The sequence below is a fragment of the Abrus precatorius genome, unplaced genomic scaffold (genome assembly GCF_003935025.1).
Source record: "Abrus precatorius isolate BTA unplaced genomic scaffold, Abrus_2018 Scaffold11, whole genome shotgun sequence".
NCBI classification, from domain to species: domain Eukaryota; kingdom Viridiplantae; phylum Streptophyta; class Magnoliopsida; order Fabales; family Fabaceae; genus Abrus; species Abrus precatorius.
Genome location: NW_020874303.1, coordinates 4,504,155 through 4,520,824, shown reverse-complemented (window position 1 = coordinate 4,520,824; position 16,670 = coordinate 4,504,155). Strand labels below are relative to the sequence as shown.

The 16,670-nt window shown below is 31.3% G+C and overlaps 2 protein-coding genes across 4 annotated transcripts; both read left to right on the top strand.

Moving 5' to 3' along the window:
- The first annotated feature begins 947 nt into the window (after positions 1 to 947).
- LOC113853807 (plant intracellular Ras-group-related LRR protein 6) lies at positions 948 to 10,908 on the top strand. 2 transcript variants are annotated; one of them, XM_027484447.1, is made up of 21 exons: positions 948 to 1,116; positions 1,228 to 1,291; positions 1,402 to 1,538; positions 1,640 to 1,726; positions 1,845 to 1,920; positions 3,357 to 3,431; positions 3,550 to 3,619; positions 3,722 to 3,799; positions 3,882 to 3,942; positions 4,071 to 4,149; positions 4,462 to 4,552; positions 5,183 to 5,243; positions 5,324 to 5,391; positions 5,480 to 5,550; positions 6,230 to 6,367; positions 7,338 to 7,442; positions 8,111 to 8,235; positions 8,353 to 8,449; positions 9,039 to 9,113; positions 9,716 to 9,771; positions 10,544 to 10,908. In XM_027484447.1, the coding sequence occupies exons 1-21, from the start codon at positions 1,052 to 1,054 to the stop codon at positions 10,617 to 10,619; spliced, it is 1,755 nt and encodes a 584-aa protein (XP_027340248.1). In that variant the 5' UTR covers positions 948 to 1,051; the 3' UTR covers positions 10,620 to 10,908. The 2 variants fall into 2 exon arrangements, with proteins under 2 accessions (XP_027340248.1, XP_027340249.1); XM_027484448.1 differs by having other exon boundaries at positions 5,324 to 5,385; positions 10,544 to 10,804.
- Positions 10,909 to 13,026: 2,118 nt separating this feature from the next.
- LOC113856230 (general transcription factor 3C polypeptide 6-like) lies at positions 13,027 to 15,085 on the top strand. Of its 2 annotated transcripts, XM_027487964.1 has the most exons (5): positions 13,027 to 13,198; positions 13,296 to 13,416; positions 13,516 to 13,566; positions 13,927 to 13,978; positions 14,706 to 15,085. In XM_027487964.1, exons 2-5 carry the CDS (start codon positions 13,300 to 13,302, stop codon positions 14,891 to 14,893), a joined length of 408 nt encoding a protein of 135 aa, XP_027343765.1. In that variant the 5' UTR covers positions 13,027 to 13,198; positions 13,296 to 13,299; the 3' UTR covers positions 14,894 to 15,085. The 2 variants fall into 2 exon arrangements, with proteins under 2 accessions (XP_027343765.1, XP_027343766.1); XM_027487965.1 differs by lacking the exon at positions 13,516 to 13,566.
- The last annotated feature ends 1,585 nt before the right edge of the window (positions 15,086 to 16,670 follow it).

Here is a 16,670-nt window from a genome sequence, read left to right as displayed (position 1 = left end):
TTTTTTATATAAATTGACTTCTATATATAAAAAATTAAGATATTTTTATAATTTTTTTAAAATCAAAGCATATACGTAATATTTAATTTTTTTGTTTTGTTTACGTGAAAAACTTTTTTTAATTTTGTTTTTATTAAATATTTAAATTAATTTTTATTCATTAATTTGGTTTATCATATTTAGAAACTAATATTTTTATATAAAGTTTATGTCATAAAATTTATTTATTTTATAAGTGATATAATTTTTATTAAAATAAATACAACTCTAAAAGTTATAATTTTTTTAATACGCTACTCAATTTTTTTTCTGAACAGTCGAATATATAAATAATTTTACACATGTAAGTTAATTAAAAATTTTCATATAATAAACAAATTAAAAATATTACATATAAAAAAAGTACAAGTTTAATTAAATGTATTTATAAAATGCAATGATTTAATTTAAATATAAGTACTTGAAAAATAGAAAGTAAAATAAAAAAAATTCTACAAGTTAAATTTATTTTAGGTTATTTTATGTTTTTAAAAATATTTTTTAATTTATTGTATAAACTAATTTTAATTCATGAAGAGTTATTATTTATTTTGTTTCTTTTATTATTTTTTTCAAGTAAGTACTTTTGCATGATCTCACGTAAACTGAACCAGTGTTTTTTTTATATTTTTTTTATGAACTGAACCAGTGTTTTCTTGAGTGTGTTTATTATCACTTTCATAGATTTACTGTCACTCATTTTAATTTTTTATATTAAACTAGTATATTAACGTGGTTATAAAATAAATATTCATAGAGTTACTATTATATAATTTTAATTTTAGTTCAACAATTACTCCTAACAATGTAGTAATGGTTGAAACACCAAACTGAATTCAAATTGCACCAAATCCAAAAAAGAAAAAGTATATTTACACACTACCATGTGAATTGTTACTTCTTGTCTTGTGATGCTAGAAAAGAAATTCTACTGTATTATTATCCTTTTGAAAATTAATTGAATCTTGATGCCATTGTCCCTCTCCTTTGGATCTGATCAGAGCACGGTGCCATGGATCGATTGCTGAAAGCAGCGAGAGCCTCTGGTTCTCTCAACCTCTCCAATCGCTCCCTCAGGCAAGCATAGCTCTCTCCATTGCTCCATTCATTTCTTCGTCCACGTTCTCTTCTTCCTTTCATTTTATTCATTCGCGCGTTTTGTTGTTATTGTTGCTGTTTGATTTGCAGAGAAGTTCCAGATGAGGTTTATCGGAATCTGGAGGGGCTCGGCGGCGACGACAAGTGGTGGGAGGTACTGTACCTATCAAATTAAACTGAAATGAAACAAAATGAGCTGAAATGTCGTTTTTTGGTTTGGAAGATGGAACAGGACTTTGAAATGAAATGAAATGGCATTTTCAGGCTGTGGAGCTTCAGAAGCTTATTCTGGCTCACAATAGTATTGAATCGTTGAAGGAAGATCTGAGAAATTTGCCGTTTCTTGCTGTTTTGAATCTTAGTCATAACTGTCTTTCACAGCTTCCCGCTGCTATAGGAGAGTGAGTTTTGGGAACATTTGGATTTTACTTATTTAACTGAGTAATTTTCAATTTTCACATTTGATGCTGGATTTTCGTTGTCGGTTGATTCTGATTCACAGGCTGCTTCAGTTGAAAATGTTGGATGTTTCGTTCAATTCGATACTTAAAATACCGGAGGAGATTGGATCAGCTGCCTCGCTTGTGAAGTATGCTGAATTCTGTGTTATTTTTTTTGTAGGCTGATATGAGAATTATGACTTCCTTTTGTACTCTGTTTGCTTGTGTTGCTTGTAAATCACTCAGTTTTTGCATGTATGTGTTTAGGCTTGATTGTTCTAATAATCGGCTCACAGAACTTCCTAGCTCGCTTGGCAGATGCTTAGAATTGTCGGACTTAAAGGTAATAATAGCCTTGTGTTGCTGAAACTGCCGGGTGTGGATGTTAGTTGCGTGGTTGGGTAATGCTGCTTATCTGACATATAAGTGGTTCGTTCAAATAATGCTCGTGATTATTTTGAATTAAACCTGGGAGTGCTATCTAGCTTATGTTTTTTGAGAGGTCTAAATGAAATTTTGTTGTAGGAGCTCACTGGTAAGCACATATACAGAATGGGATACAGATATGTCTCATGACTAACTAAAAATATTGAAAACAGCTATAACACAACGAATAAATTGGTATAACTTAAACATAAAACACAAGTCTGAAATCAAAAGAGAGAATCAGTGTTTAAAAGTAAGCATGATTGATTGTAAACATAATAAAGTTCTATAATTTATTTAATTATTGTGATATTTTCATTTTTATTGGAATAAAAGTTTAAAAAATAAGAGTAAAAAAATTGTGAAGTACAGTTAGGAGCAGTCAAGTGTCTGACATAGTCTTTGTCCAATGGGGACCGAGTGTTATGCTTCATTAAGAGCTCACTTTGCATCTATGTTAACATCAGAAAGCACCTACAGATTGGTACTGAGATACTTCTAAGGTCATATTCCAAACTTCAATCCAAAGAATGGAGAGTATTTTTTTGGGGGCGGGGGTGGTGCATGATTAAGGAAGAGTCCCCCTTGCGATAATGAAAGTGGTGTACACCAATTTGTTGGCTAAATTATTTGCTTGCTCCAAAAGGATTTTTTCAGTTTCTGGTTACCTAACTGTACATGTGCATGTTGCATTTCTAGAATTCTCTTTATCTGTGTGCCACTTCCTTTTGACTTCTAAATTACCTGCCATTTCCGAAGTTTCTTCTCACCTCTTAATGTGCAATCCATTTCTGCTTTAGACCACAAAATATGGTGGGTTTCTTAAGAAGCAACACAGGCTTGAACCTGTTTTTGTAACATCACATGTAAGAACTTAAGCTAATGCTGTGCAGACTGTCAAACATCTTTTTCATTATTGCTACAGTTGCCTGTTACCCCTTGAGCCTTGAATTTTAAATTTGATTATAGTGTGATATTGTGGATATTTTTAATCTTGTGACCCTCTGACTTCACTGGATGGTCTTGATAATAGTCATCACCAGATATAAATTACATCCCTACAACCCCAACGTTAAACAAATGGGGAGAATTTTAGCAAATTGATTTTTCATTTTATCTTTTTTATTATATTTTTTTTTCCTTGGTTTTTGCTTTAGGTTATTCAACATACTTTAATCTAGTGATGCAGATTGTACTTACTTTAAGTTTAAATTAGGGGCTGTGGGATTTTCCATGTAGACCTTTGCAATTGAACTGAAATCTGTTATATAAGTTAGCTATTTGTTGGTCTATATTCATATGGTCATTTACATGCTATTTGATGAAATGAGACTTAAAATACTTCTTTGCCAGGGATCAAACAATCTTATTGCAGGCTTGCCAGAAGATTTAGCAAATTGTGTGAAATTGTCTAAGCTAGATGTGGAGGTAATAGTTAGTAGCTAAACTTAATATATTAGTTGACAACAAACATCTCCTTAAACCTTTGAAAATTTTCAGTTTCATTAACAAGTGCTTTGACAATATTGCCCTTTTTCTTTGCCAGGGAAACAAAATAACAGGGATATCTGAAAATCTCATTTCATCATGGACAGCACTTACTGAATTCAATGCATGTAAGAGACTTTGTTCTCTTCAAACACATGTGTGTTATCAATTAGTTATTCGTTCTTATTTGTAAATCCTCTGATTTGGTAAACTTCTTTCCACTGTTGCAGCAAAAAATTTACTGAATTGTATACCAGTCAGCATTGGAGGCCTTTCTCGTTTAATTCGTCTTGACCTCCATCAAAACAGTGAGTTCTTTAAACAATAGGTCAGCTTCTATTTTATCCATTTTTCATCTTGACTTTAGAAATTGTACATGTATCTGTGCAGGAATATCAGCTATCCCTTCATCAATCATTGGCTGTCATTCACTTACAGAGCTTTATTTGGGGTCAAATTCTAACCTATTCCGATGCAAGTCTTCATATTATTAAAATCATGCTATGCGTTTGGTTTTCTTCTATTCAAAACTTCTGCACTTCTGATACTTATTGGACTCTATTTTTCCTCTCAATTTAGGAATAATAGTATTTCTACAGTACCAGTGGAGATAGGTGCCCTTTCTCGACTTGGAACTTTAGATCTTCACTCTAACAAGGTAACTAATAGCGTATTTTGGAAATTATTTTGGGGGAAATAATAGGTTTTTTTCCCAAAATTTTCCTCAGGAAGCTAACCAAAAAGAAATCTGTTTTTAAAATAAGTTAATTCTAATATTCACAAAATAAAGATTGAAATCATTTTCATTTGTAATTACTTCGATTATGTTGGAAGAAAGCTCTCGTCTTTATAATTTTGTTGAAATAGTGGCAATAATAAGTATATTGCCATTTTTTCTTCCGATGCTATATTTTCTTCTCCCTTAACAGATGGTTATTAATTAACTTGCTTATTGTTTGTGTATGCACAGCTGAAGGAATATCCAGTGGAGGCATGCAAATTGAGTCTTTTAGTTTTGGATCTTTCAAACAATTCATTGAGTGGGTTACCCCCTGAAATGGGTAAGGTCAGCAAATTTTGGTACAATGATAGGTACAATTTTCCATATTTTTGATAGAGAACAACTGTATGTAACCAATGAGAACAGTATGAGTTTGTACTGACAATATAAGTGAATACAAATTTTCTGTCTCAACACTCTTTGTACCAATTTCGGTCTCTCAAAGAATTGCAAAGGAACTGTAAGTGATAAAATTGTATAAACTACGCAACATTTTCTGTGACAAAAGAGTTCTAAATAAACAATAATTTGGTGCCTGCAATGTCTGGGTATGATTTATCATTTTGCCCAATGTAAACGTTTCTCTTATCAACATTGTTGAATTTTAAGAGGAATTTGATACCTGGGATTCACATTGTCGTCAAGAGAGTTGTTTATTCTGCATCCCAACAAATTTTATGGTCTAATTTCTTTAGCAATCTCATCTAGTCAGTGGAATACCACCACCTGAAAGAATCTGAACTTATGCTCAATTTTATGTTTTACCTGAATATTCAGTCAATGGGCCATAGAACCTCTCAACTTCCTTACAGTATGATGGTCTTGTAAGTTGAAGAAGTTAAAAATAATATGAAAATAACTCAACATGAAGGAAGAAATAAATATTTTTGTATTTCTCTTTCTTGTGTAGGCAAGATGACTACCTTGAGGAAACTTCTGCTTAGTGGAAATCCTTTGAGGACTCTTCGAAGGTATAGGAAATGGCTTGATCCATTCTGTTGTCAATATTTATATGCATAAGTTTTTTCTTAACTGACGCTTTTTCTCACAGCTCATTAGTATCTGGACCTACACCAGCATTACTGAAATTTCTCCGAAGTAGACTTTCTGAAGGTGAAGGTATGTTACACTTTAGATATATTATGCTTATAATTAAACTTGAGCATGTTGCTTTTGTTAGATATAATATTTTAAATTTCTTCTGCAGATTCTGAAGCTATCACCACTACAAAAGAAGAGGTGATTGCAATGGCTACCCGATTGTCTCTCACTTCAAAGGTATTGCATCTCTTGAAGAGGAAAATATTCATTCCATAGATTGCACAGGTTTCTTTTTTATCATAAACTGTTGATAGTCTGTGTCACTGTTTTGATATCCCTATGCACAGTAATTGCCTCAATGGGATCTTCACTTTGTGCAGTTGCATGACAATAATACTAGTGTCAGTTAATTGCTTGAAATTACTCAGTATTTTCACATAAATCATTCTGTATATTCTTCTGCTAATAGAGACTAGATGATACTTAAATATTCTAATGCAAGGTCATCTATCTTATGATAGAAAGCGGAACAAAATCTAGATTTTTTGTTTTGTTATATTTCTTTTGATAAGAGAATTTGGTTGGAGTGGTGGGAATTTAAGAATCCTTTTGGGTTGAAGATAACAACAATTGAGTATGTTTGTTATATTATCAATCCTGATTTTAACATCTAAGTTGATGACATTGTAGTTTGACAAAGGATTCATTTATGTTATTATCTTTTTCTAAGTTGTGTAATCACATTATAGACTAACAAGAAACCCACCAAACCTATATATGCCTTTGATAACTTTTGAGATTCATTAAATTGATGCAGACACTTCTGTTCAATATTGTGTTTTCTTTGCTCTTCAATTTATTTTGGCAAGACATTCATTTCCTCACCAATTGCAATTCTGTTTTGAATTGTATCCAGGAACTGTCTATGGAGGGGTTGGGGTTGAGTGTTGTTCCATCAGAAGTATGGGAATCAGGGGAGGTCATAAAACTTAATCTTTCCAGAAACTCCATCCAGGAATTGCCAGTCGAACTTTCTTCTTGTGTTGCCCTCCAGGTAAAACCTCATCTTCTGATTTTATTTCCCATAGGATGCTGTTAAGAGGTAACACTGTTATCTCCTGGTACTGATGGATATTGTTATCCTCTTAATATGAGTCCCTCACTTACAAGAATGTTAGTCTGCATTTTGATTGACTAGTAATGATATGTGTGATGTTGGTCATTTGAAGTTTGGAAGATATAAACTCTGCAGTGAGGTTAAAAAAAGAGCTATGTGTTTGTAACATCCAAGTACTCTGTAGATTGTTTTAAATATAATTTTGCAGTTCAATTAATATATGTTTCATATGGTTTGGGACAAAGGAACCCTTCAACTTTGATCTGCAAAAAGAGCACAGATCTTTAGAAAAGAAATGCTAATGAGTTGTATTACTTTTCCATAAAACAAATAAATAAAAATGGTTGCTTGTTTTTTGTGGCATACTTTTTGGTAATTAATTTTACTTACCTTTTACCAGAAGAGCCCAAACTGCACTAGTTTTGCTGCATGTATTCATAAACTGATTTTAATTTTTTCAACCCGTTTCTGTTTTTGGTTCATGTATTTCTCTGTATACTACAATATTATTGTTTACAATTTTATTTTTAAGTTCTATCTGTGCCAGTTCTTGTGCATACACCGATATTTTACAACAAAAATCATGGTAATGACCCTTAATTTCCCTCTTAATCTAAAGGCAGGCAGACGTGTTTTCTTCTTTATTTTCAGATTTTCTTTTTATAAAGTAAATACTTTCCTGTATGGTAAGCCCTTTTCTCTCTGTTGAGTGATTATTTCACCAAGACTCATGCTCAAAGCAATTTATGGATCTGTTATGATAATGTGTCCAGCTTTAAATAAATAATATATTGATTGATTGATGTTTGAGACTCAGGAAGAGTACTTAGGCATACTGATCATAAATTGATCCGCTGCTGATCTTAAAATGTTCTATTAATTAATTTGTATGTTTTGCAATATCCAGACATTGAATTTATCTAAGAATCAAATTAAAGACTGGCCAGGTTCAATTCTTAAATCACTTTCAAATCTTTCATGTTTGAAGCTCGACAACAATCCCCTCACGCAGGTAATGACTGATAATTTGAGAGCTTCTCTGTTATTTTTCTCTGTACACATATATAGGACCATTGCAGGACATAATGCTTTGTAAATAGTTCATATGGGTTTTCCAATTTTAAAATCCATACAAATAATTGTTTTTCTTAACATAAATTAAATGAAGAAGAGAGTGTATGGTTTGGTGGCCATTGCTGTTCGTATGACTTACAGAGTTATCTTAACATAAATTAAATGAAGAACTGTATGTTTTGGGTTCATTTATAGATGTATGATTGACAAGTTGGAAGACTTATCTTTTTACTAAAGAGTAAACAATTTCAGCAAGTCTCAGCTCCCATCTGCCACCTTTCTCAATTCTTCCCCCCCCCCCCCCCCCAAAAAAAAAAAGAAAGAAAGAAATAGAGTGAGTGAGATGAGAGAGAGAGAAACTGAAACGGTAACCAGTGCCCAAAATGTTAGTTGTAATTACTTCTTACAACTCCATGAGGTAAGTACTCTGCTGTATGTAGTGAAACATTGGCAGATATACTTTTTTTTTTTCTATCTATTTTTCAGAAATTGTAGTGCAGAAACCTTAACAGTAATAAAATTTCTATATCCACATGCTTTATTATCTGCTAAATATTCAAATCTAAAGTATGACATGACTGACCTTACAAGTTACTTGAACAATAGATACCTTCAGATGGCTTTGAAGCGGTGCCAAAGCTGCAGATCCTAGATCTAAGTGGCAATGCAGCTTCATTACTAGATGGTCCTGCATTTTCTAGTTTGCTAAACCTGCAAGAGCTTTACCTGAGGTTGGTTACATGAAAGCTATGACAAGTGTGAGAAGACACCTTCACACACACAAGTTTTTCTTTCTTTTACTTTTATCTTGGGAGCTTGTGCATGACTTTCACATCACAACATAACAGAAGAATGCGGCTCAGTGAAGTTCCATCAGATATATTGGGGTTGCGTCAACTACAGATCCTTAACTTGAGTCAGAATTCCCTTCAATCAATTCCAGTGGTAATTTTTTTTTTCAGCTAGATAATAGGGATTAGGCTTGTGCTCATGCTTCTTTTTTATTTATTTAGATCCTGTGAAAGTTATGATAATATCTTTGAACTTCATATAGGTTATACAATGACTATAGCTTAGGGTCCAGCAATTTGTATGTGTACCTCTTTGATTCAGATCTTATCAAAATTTATATTGGCTAGATACTAACTTTTTAACGTCCACTAATTTTTCTCTTAAACATTGAATAGTGGCTTGCCACTTTCTTGGGTTTCTTCATGTCAAAATGTTGTTCACGTCACATTATTTTCTATTATAGATCATGTGTTTTTACAGTTGCATATTCTTAGGAGAAAAATGTTAAGGTCCAAGCTTTCCTTCTGGTGCATTCCTTATCATACTTTCTTAAATTACAAGTGATTAAAAAGCAGACTTACATGTGCAATTGACCTCTAAAGGCTGAGTTATACACATGCATGCACACACGCAAACTCAATCCCGTAAAACATTCTAATAGAATAGATGCAATGAACTATCTAAAAATTATTAAATTTTGTTGTTTTTTTCCCCCTTTGCTCACCTATGAACTTGTTTTCAGGGGTTAGAAAACCTCACTTCTCTCAAGGAGCTTGACCTATCTGATAACAGCATCTCAGCCCTTCCGCCAGAGCTGGTGAGAAACAAACACTGCCCCCTCTCTCAAAAGAGGAGAGTGGGTGTTCATTTTGTTGACTTAACTAGCAAGTTCCATATATGGTGCGAGATTTTTAAAATTTACATAAATATAAGAATAAACGAAGAGAGAAAAAATAAATAAATTTAAAAGAGGGCATAAGTACTTATTTTAATTAGAATCTAAAAGGTATAGATTAAAAAGGAAAAAAATAATCAACATCACAAAAAGGATGTGCATAATGAATTCAAAAATTCTGAATTTAAAATTTTAAAAAAGGTTAAAAATGACAGTGTGTCATTTTTTAAGGGAGAATACACTATGAGATTTACCTTGGACAAGAGAGTGAATTCTAATTTAATATATAGGGGTGCTTTCTTTTGCTTACTGCCATTATAGTTTTTCATACAAACATAAACTTTGAGAAATAAGGGGTGTTATACCTCTCATTGTTGGGCATGTAAAAATGTCAAAAAGGAAAATTTGATTGAATCTATTTTGTTTCCATACCATCATTTTTATCATCTGCGTTTGTGGAACTCATAACTTGTTTTGATAACTTCAATTCATTGTATTTATTTTCAAGTAATTGATTTGATCAGGGTTTGCTGGAACCAAGCCTTCAGGCACTGAGACTTGAAGGGAATCCTCTCAGAAGGTAACTTCCCCCTGCCCTTAGATTTCCATGTGCTTTCTCAAAATGGAGAACTATTTTTTGGCAATAGTCTGGATTCGATAAGCATAAATGTTTTTCGCATCTGTTATATTTCTGCTTTAGAGTCAACGAATTTTCAAATCCAGAAAGATAAATTCAAAAGATCACCGTCAAGAGGTGCATTTTGAAAGTGTTCCCCCTTTCTTTTAACTCTTCCATAATCAACGTTGTGCCCTTGAAGTGGATGGGGCCTCCAATGCTTCTCGGACTAATCAATTTTACTATGTTTATGCAAGGATAGATTATACTTTATTCTGAGTGTGGTTTAACACTTTTAACTTACCTTCTAAATGTTTTTCTGTGCCATTGAGTTTAAATCAAAGTGAAAAATGTTAGATTTCATCAACTTTGCTTAGTTTAGCTACAGTAGTTTTAACCTTTTGGCGTTTTTCACTTTTAACTAAAACTTTAGGGAGTTTAGTCACACAAAAATTGTAGATGGACTAAATTAAGAAAATGTTATATTGCAAGAAGTGTAATCTACCCCTATTATTATGCTTGTACAGTAGTACCTAACTAGTTGAAAAGATAAGATTTTAGTTGACCAATTGGACTCATGCAAAGTAAAATGCAATGTGTCCCAAGTTCCTAACAAAGCAGAGATAAAATATAAAGATCAGCTACATCTCAAAGACATGGGGAAAGCTAAGTGTCCGGATTGAACTGATAACCTTGATTGATGGAAATCTTAATAATATTTATTTACTTGTTTCAGCATTCGAAGGGCTGTCTTGGATAAGGGAACTAAAGCTGTTCTGAAATATTTGAAGGACAAATTACCGGAGCAATAGCTTTTTTTTTCCCTTATTCGAAAGCGTTATCCTTGGCTTGACATGAACAACATTTAACCTGTTCAAGTTTTCTCAGGTGTCACGTTCTTTCAGTACATGTAGATAAAGTTTTTCCCTAACAGTCTGTTTGAGCTTAATTTTGTTTAATTCTTTCCCGCCGTGGTGTGCTACCTCTGCTTTTATGTTCTATTTCTTGTAACTCAACTTTACTGTTTGAATATTTAACACTACAATGTATTTTGCTACGCTTGTATACGAGAATATAACTATGCTGCATGACTTGATTTTGCGAGGATATACATCATGGGTATATATAATGAAAATGGTTTTGACATTAATTATAGAAAAGTAAATTTTGATCCTATAATCATATATAGATGATTAAGATTAATGGTTATTATTTACAAAAGTTGTACATATATATATATATATATATATATATATATATATATATTATATATTATTTTAATCATGTAAATAAGATTTAATTGTCATTATTTACTAAAATACAATTTTACCATTTATTTTAATTAAATGTTTGATTAATTCTTCTTACACTTGTATCGTTATCACGATCAACAATTTAGCAATGTGATTGTTTTTATCTTGCTTAAGAGATATATCGGGAGATTAAGACTTTTATTGAATGTCATTTTTTCTTGCCTTCTTTTATATTGTGTGATTTTTTTTATTTTTTATTTTTTTACTTTTCCCAAATATAGACTAATGGACCTAAGATTTTACTCTGATATTGTCTTGTGCATCTGGGTCTAGAGTCAATGGTGCGTATAAACAGCTAATCTTCGGAAACGACCAAGAATATAAACACCCAGCTAATCTTGGGAGATAAGTTGGAGGATACACCAGTGAGGAAGTTAATAGCAATTGCGTTTGAATAAACTAATCTTAAGGCATTTGCCATAAAGGCACTCGAAGAAAGAAAATTAACATGGAAAACAAGTTTATTTAGAGATAATGTGCGAAATTCTAATATAAAATGATATTTTTTCGTAATCATTACAAAAATGTATTTTCCTAGCAAAAAACCTTTGGTGGCTTTGTTTCAACATTTTTTCTAAAGTGTAGTATTAAATTATACTTCTTCTAAAAAAATTTAAAATACTTGCGTTACATTATCTCTCTCTCTCTCTCTCTCTCTCTCTCTCTCTAATTTAAAGTTGATGATAATATAAATATTTAAAATATTATTTTATCTATTAATATGATAAAATTGATCAAATGGCATTTAAAATTTGCTGCCTTAACCTTGAATGCAGGGGAGATATAAGAACATTTTTGAAATGATCGTTCGTAATTATTTATTTAAAGCCATCAAAATATATTACATGTTTGTTTTCTTTTATAAATGGAGTTCTAAGAATTGTAAGAATTCTTTGAAAAATTGTAAACGAGAGAATCAATAATCAACTTGTAAAATATCCAGCTCAGGAGACGGTATCAATTTGATAAATACTTATAATTATTTTTTTTAATCGTGACACATATTCGTATTAAAGTAAATTTATAAAACATAGATTCATATTGTCTATAATTTAAAAATATAAAAAATTAATAGATAAGCAATTATTGCATGCTTTTTAATTTATGATATTTAAGTTTATTTTTATGTATCGCAATTTATTTATTTATGTATATATTCTTTATTTTTCAAACAGTCTATTATTTTTCAGTGTTCCTAAAATATACCACTTAATCATAAAATCTTCAAGTATAAAAATATCATACGCATGTTTATTAAATTATTTTAAATAAACATTACAAAATAATAAAAAAATCATACATCACACAAAGATATTACTATTTGTAACATAAATTTTGTCATTAAACTTACAAAATTACTAATATCAATTTTTGAAATTGTGTTTTAGTAATTGATAATAGTAAGATTTTATTAACAAGTATTTATTAATCTCTATGTAAATATTATGAGTACTAATTCATGAATGATGATATTTTTAGGAGAGCTTTAAAATGAGAGAATTTTTCAAAGTTTTATCAATATTTTTAAAAATAATTTTTTATCATTTTAAATGATTTTTTATTGTGTATTTATTTTTCTAATTTAATATTAATTTAAATTTATCATAATTTTTTAATATTAATAAATTAAAATATTTACTTTTAAAAATAATAAAATTTATAGTCATATGATATATTCTTAATTAATTATTATAAAAATAAAATTTAGTACAAAAAATTTCTAGTTATATTAAAAATATAATAAATATTTTTAAATTAAGAATTAATTTTATTTACTTGAACTTAGATTAATATTTTTTTAAAAAAGTTAAATATATTTTAATTATTTAAAATTGATTGAATCTAACTTTCAAAAGAGTAACGCTGAGTTGCCAAAACTTGGGATCGTTAATACTGTGTATTTGGATTGATTTGGGGTTTCACGTTCCTCACTCATCTGAAGTTCTGATTATGCCCTAACTCGACAGCACTGCGCAGAGTAACCGCCAAAAGAAATAATAATTAAATTATAAAACCAATTCCATCACTTTTACACTTCCCCAAACCCATCCTCGTCACGAGCACAGCCACTGGAACAGGTTAAACATGGTTTTTTTGCATTTGCATTTGGATTTATTTGGATTTGAATTTATTTCTGCATAATTAAATGAGAAAACACTTGCAATCTATGCACAGGAACATGGAGGGAAATGCAACGTCGCATGATCTTGAGGATGAAGATGAATATGTTTTGCTTGACTTGGATGCTGTTTCTGCCCTAATTGATTTTCCACCAAATGCCAGCTATGTTCTCAGTGTAAGTTCCCAATCTTCGTATTTTTCACTTAATGTGTCTATTTCCTTCATATATCCTAACTAAGTTAAGTGTGCTTATATTACTTATTGTTAATTATAGGGCCTTGATACATTAAACCCAGTATTGATCATTGATGACAAATTCAAGCTGGTAAATTACCTACTTTAAAATTCCTTGGCCATTGAGAAATTTGATCTGATCATTGGGAATCTTTGGGTGAAGTGATATTTTGGTTCTCTCTTGTGAATCTGTTGAAGCTATGTAGATGTAATCATGAATATGTTCATCTGTTTAGGTGTATGTTTATTTAATGCTATATCTAGGATTAGGCAGAATGCTTATTTCAGCTAGAAGTTCCAGCAAGTTAAAGTTGCTTCTATCCATTTTGGTGATTTTTCCATTTGATAATTCGAGTTGTAGCTGAGGATTCAAGTCACTTTTTTTCTGTTTTACTCTTCTCTGAATGGATGATGAGCATTTAATGATTGCTATGGTCCATTGTGTCTACAGATTGGGGAATATGAGGAGACTATTGGCACATGTCTTGCTTTTACAGAACATGGTGAGTTACAGGTCATATGTGCAAAATACTTCTGAAGAAGGGAACTAGATCATAGAAATTAAGATTATGTCTCGTTTGTCCGGATACTCTGGCCTCTTGGCTGTTAAAAGAGTCAATGCTTTAATGACTGTGTCATTCTAAGAGAAAACTGATTCTCAAAGCTGATTCTTCTACATTTCCTCCAACTAACATGTTTATAATGTTTGCATTCCTGTCTTATCATTGTTTTTTACTAAAATGTTATTTATATTTATCCCTGTTGAGTTAATGATGTAGATAATTTGTTGCGGCAGCTGTATCTATCGGTGTATTTAATAATACCTGTTGATGCTGCATCTAGCCTCCTGTTTGCTATTTTCCATTTTAATGATTTAGTATACCCATAATAGTTCATGTAACTGTACTCTGCTTGGAGTTTCTGCTCCTCCAACCATGTTGCTGTTATAGTCCAAGAAGACTCAAAAATAAACTCGTAGAAGATTTGGGTCATAGGGAATTTCTTTTGTTTCGTATCTTCATTTTTTCTGGCTGCCTATGAATTGGTGAATTAGATACGTTGTCAGAAGAATAGCTACCCATTAATCACTTGATAATGATCCTTTCAAATTGTTAAGATACTCACGTTGTGTGGAAGACATGCTTTTATGGAACTATTTTTAATTTCATTTGCTTCCCACTTATAAAATATAGTCAAATTAAGTTGTTTGATAAAACAACCTTTGTGCAGATACCCCCGTTGTTCATGAAGAGACGGGACCGTCTGAAGTGAACCTTTTCTCTGGAACAAGACTAATTGATTCAAGTCAACCTCCAACAAAGCAAGTGAAACCTGTGTGTCAGCTTCACAAGGTTCTCAAGTTTAAACTATCACCTGATTCTGAAATTCAAATTGCCGCAGCTGAGGAGGCCAAATGAATTTAAATCATAATATGAGATCCAATTGAACTTTTCTAGATCAACTCGGAACATTAACTAGGGAATTGATGCCAATTGCGGGTACCTTGGCGAGCAATGAGTTGCTGGTGATTGTGTAGCACAGTAATAGCTGGGTGGAGAACTTTTTCCTAGGATTTTTTCCTAGATATGTACAGAGAACCTTTTCTAATACAGGGCACATCGTTCTTTGATATATGTCTTATTTGATATATTGCGTTGAAGATATTAAATGACTTAATATTTGAAGGTTCCAACTTACAGTTCTCATTATTATTCGTTGCTTTGCTAAGCCTCTAGTATGAAACAAGCTAACATTGGTTAAATTATTGCCAAATTTTGAAAAAAATGTATTAATATGATTTCAATATCTATATTCCATTAATCTATTTGTACTGAAATCGCAAAACCACCTTGAAGCTAGAACACATTTTCTTCATGGGTTGGTGCACCCTGCAGAGGCTAGAAAAGCCACCCAAGTCTAGTAGAGTCATAAAGCAGCCATGCGACGAATCTATTCCTTAACTGCTTTTTAGTAATGTATAACTGTTTTGATAGAGAAAATTTAATCACGAAAATGTGTAGACTGTATACGTCTTTAAATTATTTATAATATTGACTAAGGTAAGTGAATTAATATTTGCTTGCTCTAAATGAATTATGGTGTTATTTTAAGACTAATGATAACGAATATATGACTAAATTATATTTTTTTAGAATAATATGGACATAATAGTTATACTTTTTAGAACTAAAAATAACCTAAAATTCAAAATACAGAAGAGGCGTGTAAGTTTAAACTCTTTGATATTTGCTTGATGATCAAACGATGTACGTTCACTATTTAAAAAAAAATATATTTGTATTTAACATAATTTAATTGGAAGACTCGAAGGTTAGAAAATCGAATTTATAGTTGTCATTGGCATACCCATGACTTCATTGTCCTGCTAAATTTCCTTACTTGCTAAGGCATCTAGGCTATAGACAAATTGGAAACAAGATGTTAGGTAGAATTGAGTATCTAGCTGGTAGCATATGGACAATTTGTGGCTTTGAGCTGTGGTATTAGTAAAAGAGTGATGCCACCTATTATGATCATCATATTTAGCATTATATATCATCCACGATTCGCCATGTGACTCTGTTTCTTTTCTCTTCTCTTTTACGACTTTCTTTCTTTTATTATTCTGTCCCTTTTAATGTCAACACCACCATTTCCAACTTTGAATAATATTTGCAAATATAGTTGTGAAAATTACGTTGTGCATGATGACTGTATTCAAAACTTTGCTTAGTGATCACAAAGAAAAAAGAAAAAGGAAAAGAACGCTTAATGTAAGTAGTGTGTGTGTGTGTGTATATATATATATATAAAGGAATTTATGCTTTCAAATATTGTAGAGTAAACTTAATTTTACAATTTCACACAACAATAATAATGTCAGAGTATTTTTCTATTTAATTTCATGGTTCTATTGTATGACTTCTTAAATTGCATTATATGTTGAATTTTCTTATTAAACTCATATAGATCTACCCTTTGGGCCTACAAAACATTTTTATTACTCTAAGCAAGTCATATGTAAAACAACCGCATTATTATTGATTAAAACTCAATAAATTGATGCATTAATGCATAAGGATTGTGTATTTAACTCTTGAATATCTAGAAGGCCTATTAAACTATAAAATTGAAAGTAGAGAAGAATGGACCGATACTTGTTTTTTTTTTTTTCTGTGCACTAATACATTGTTT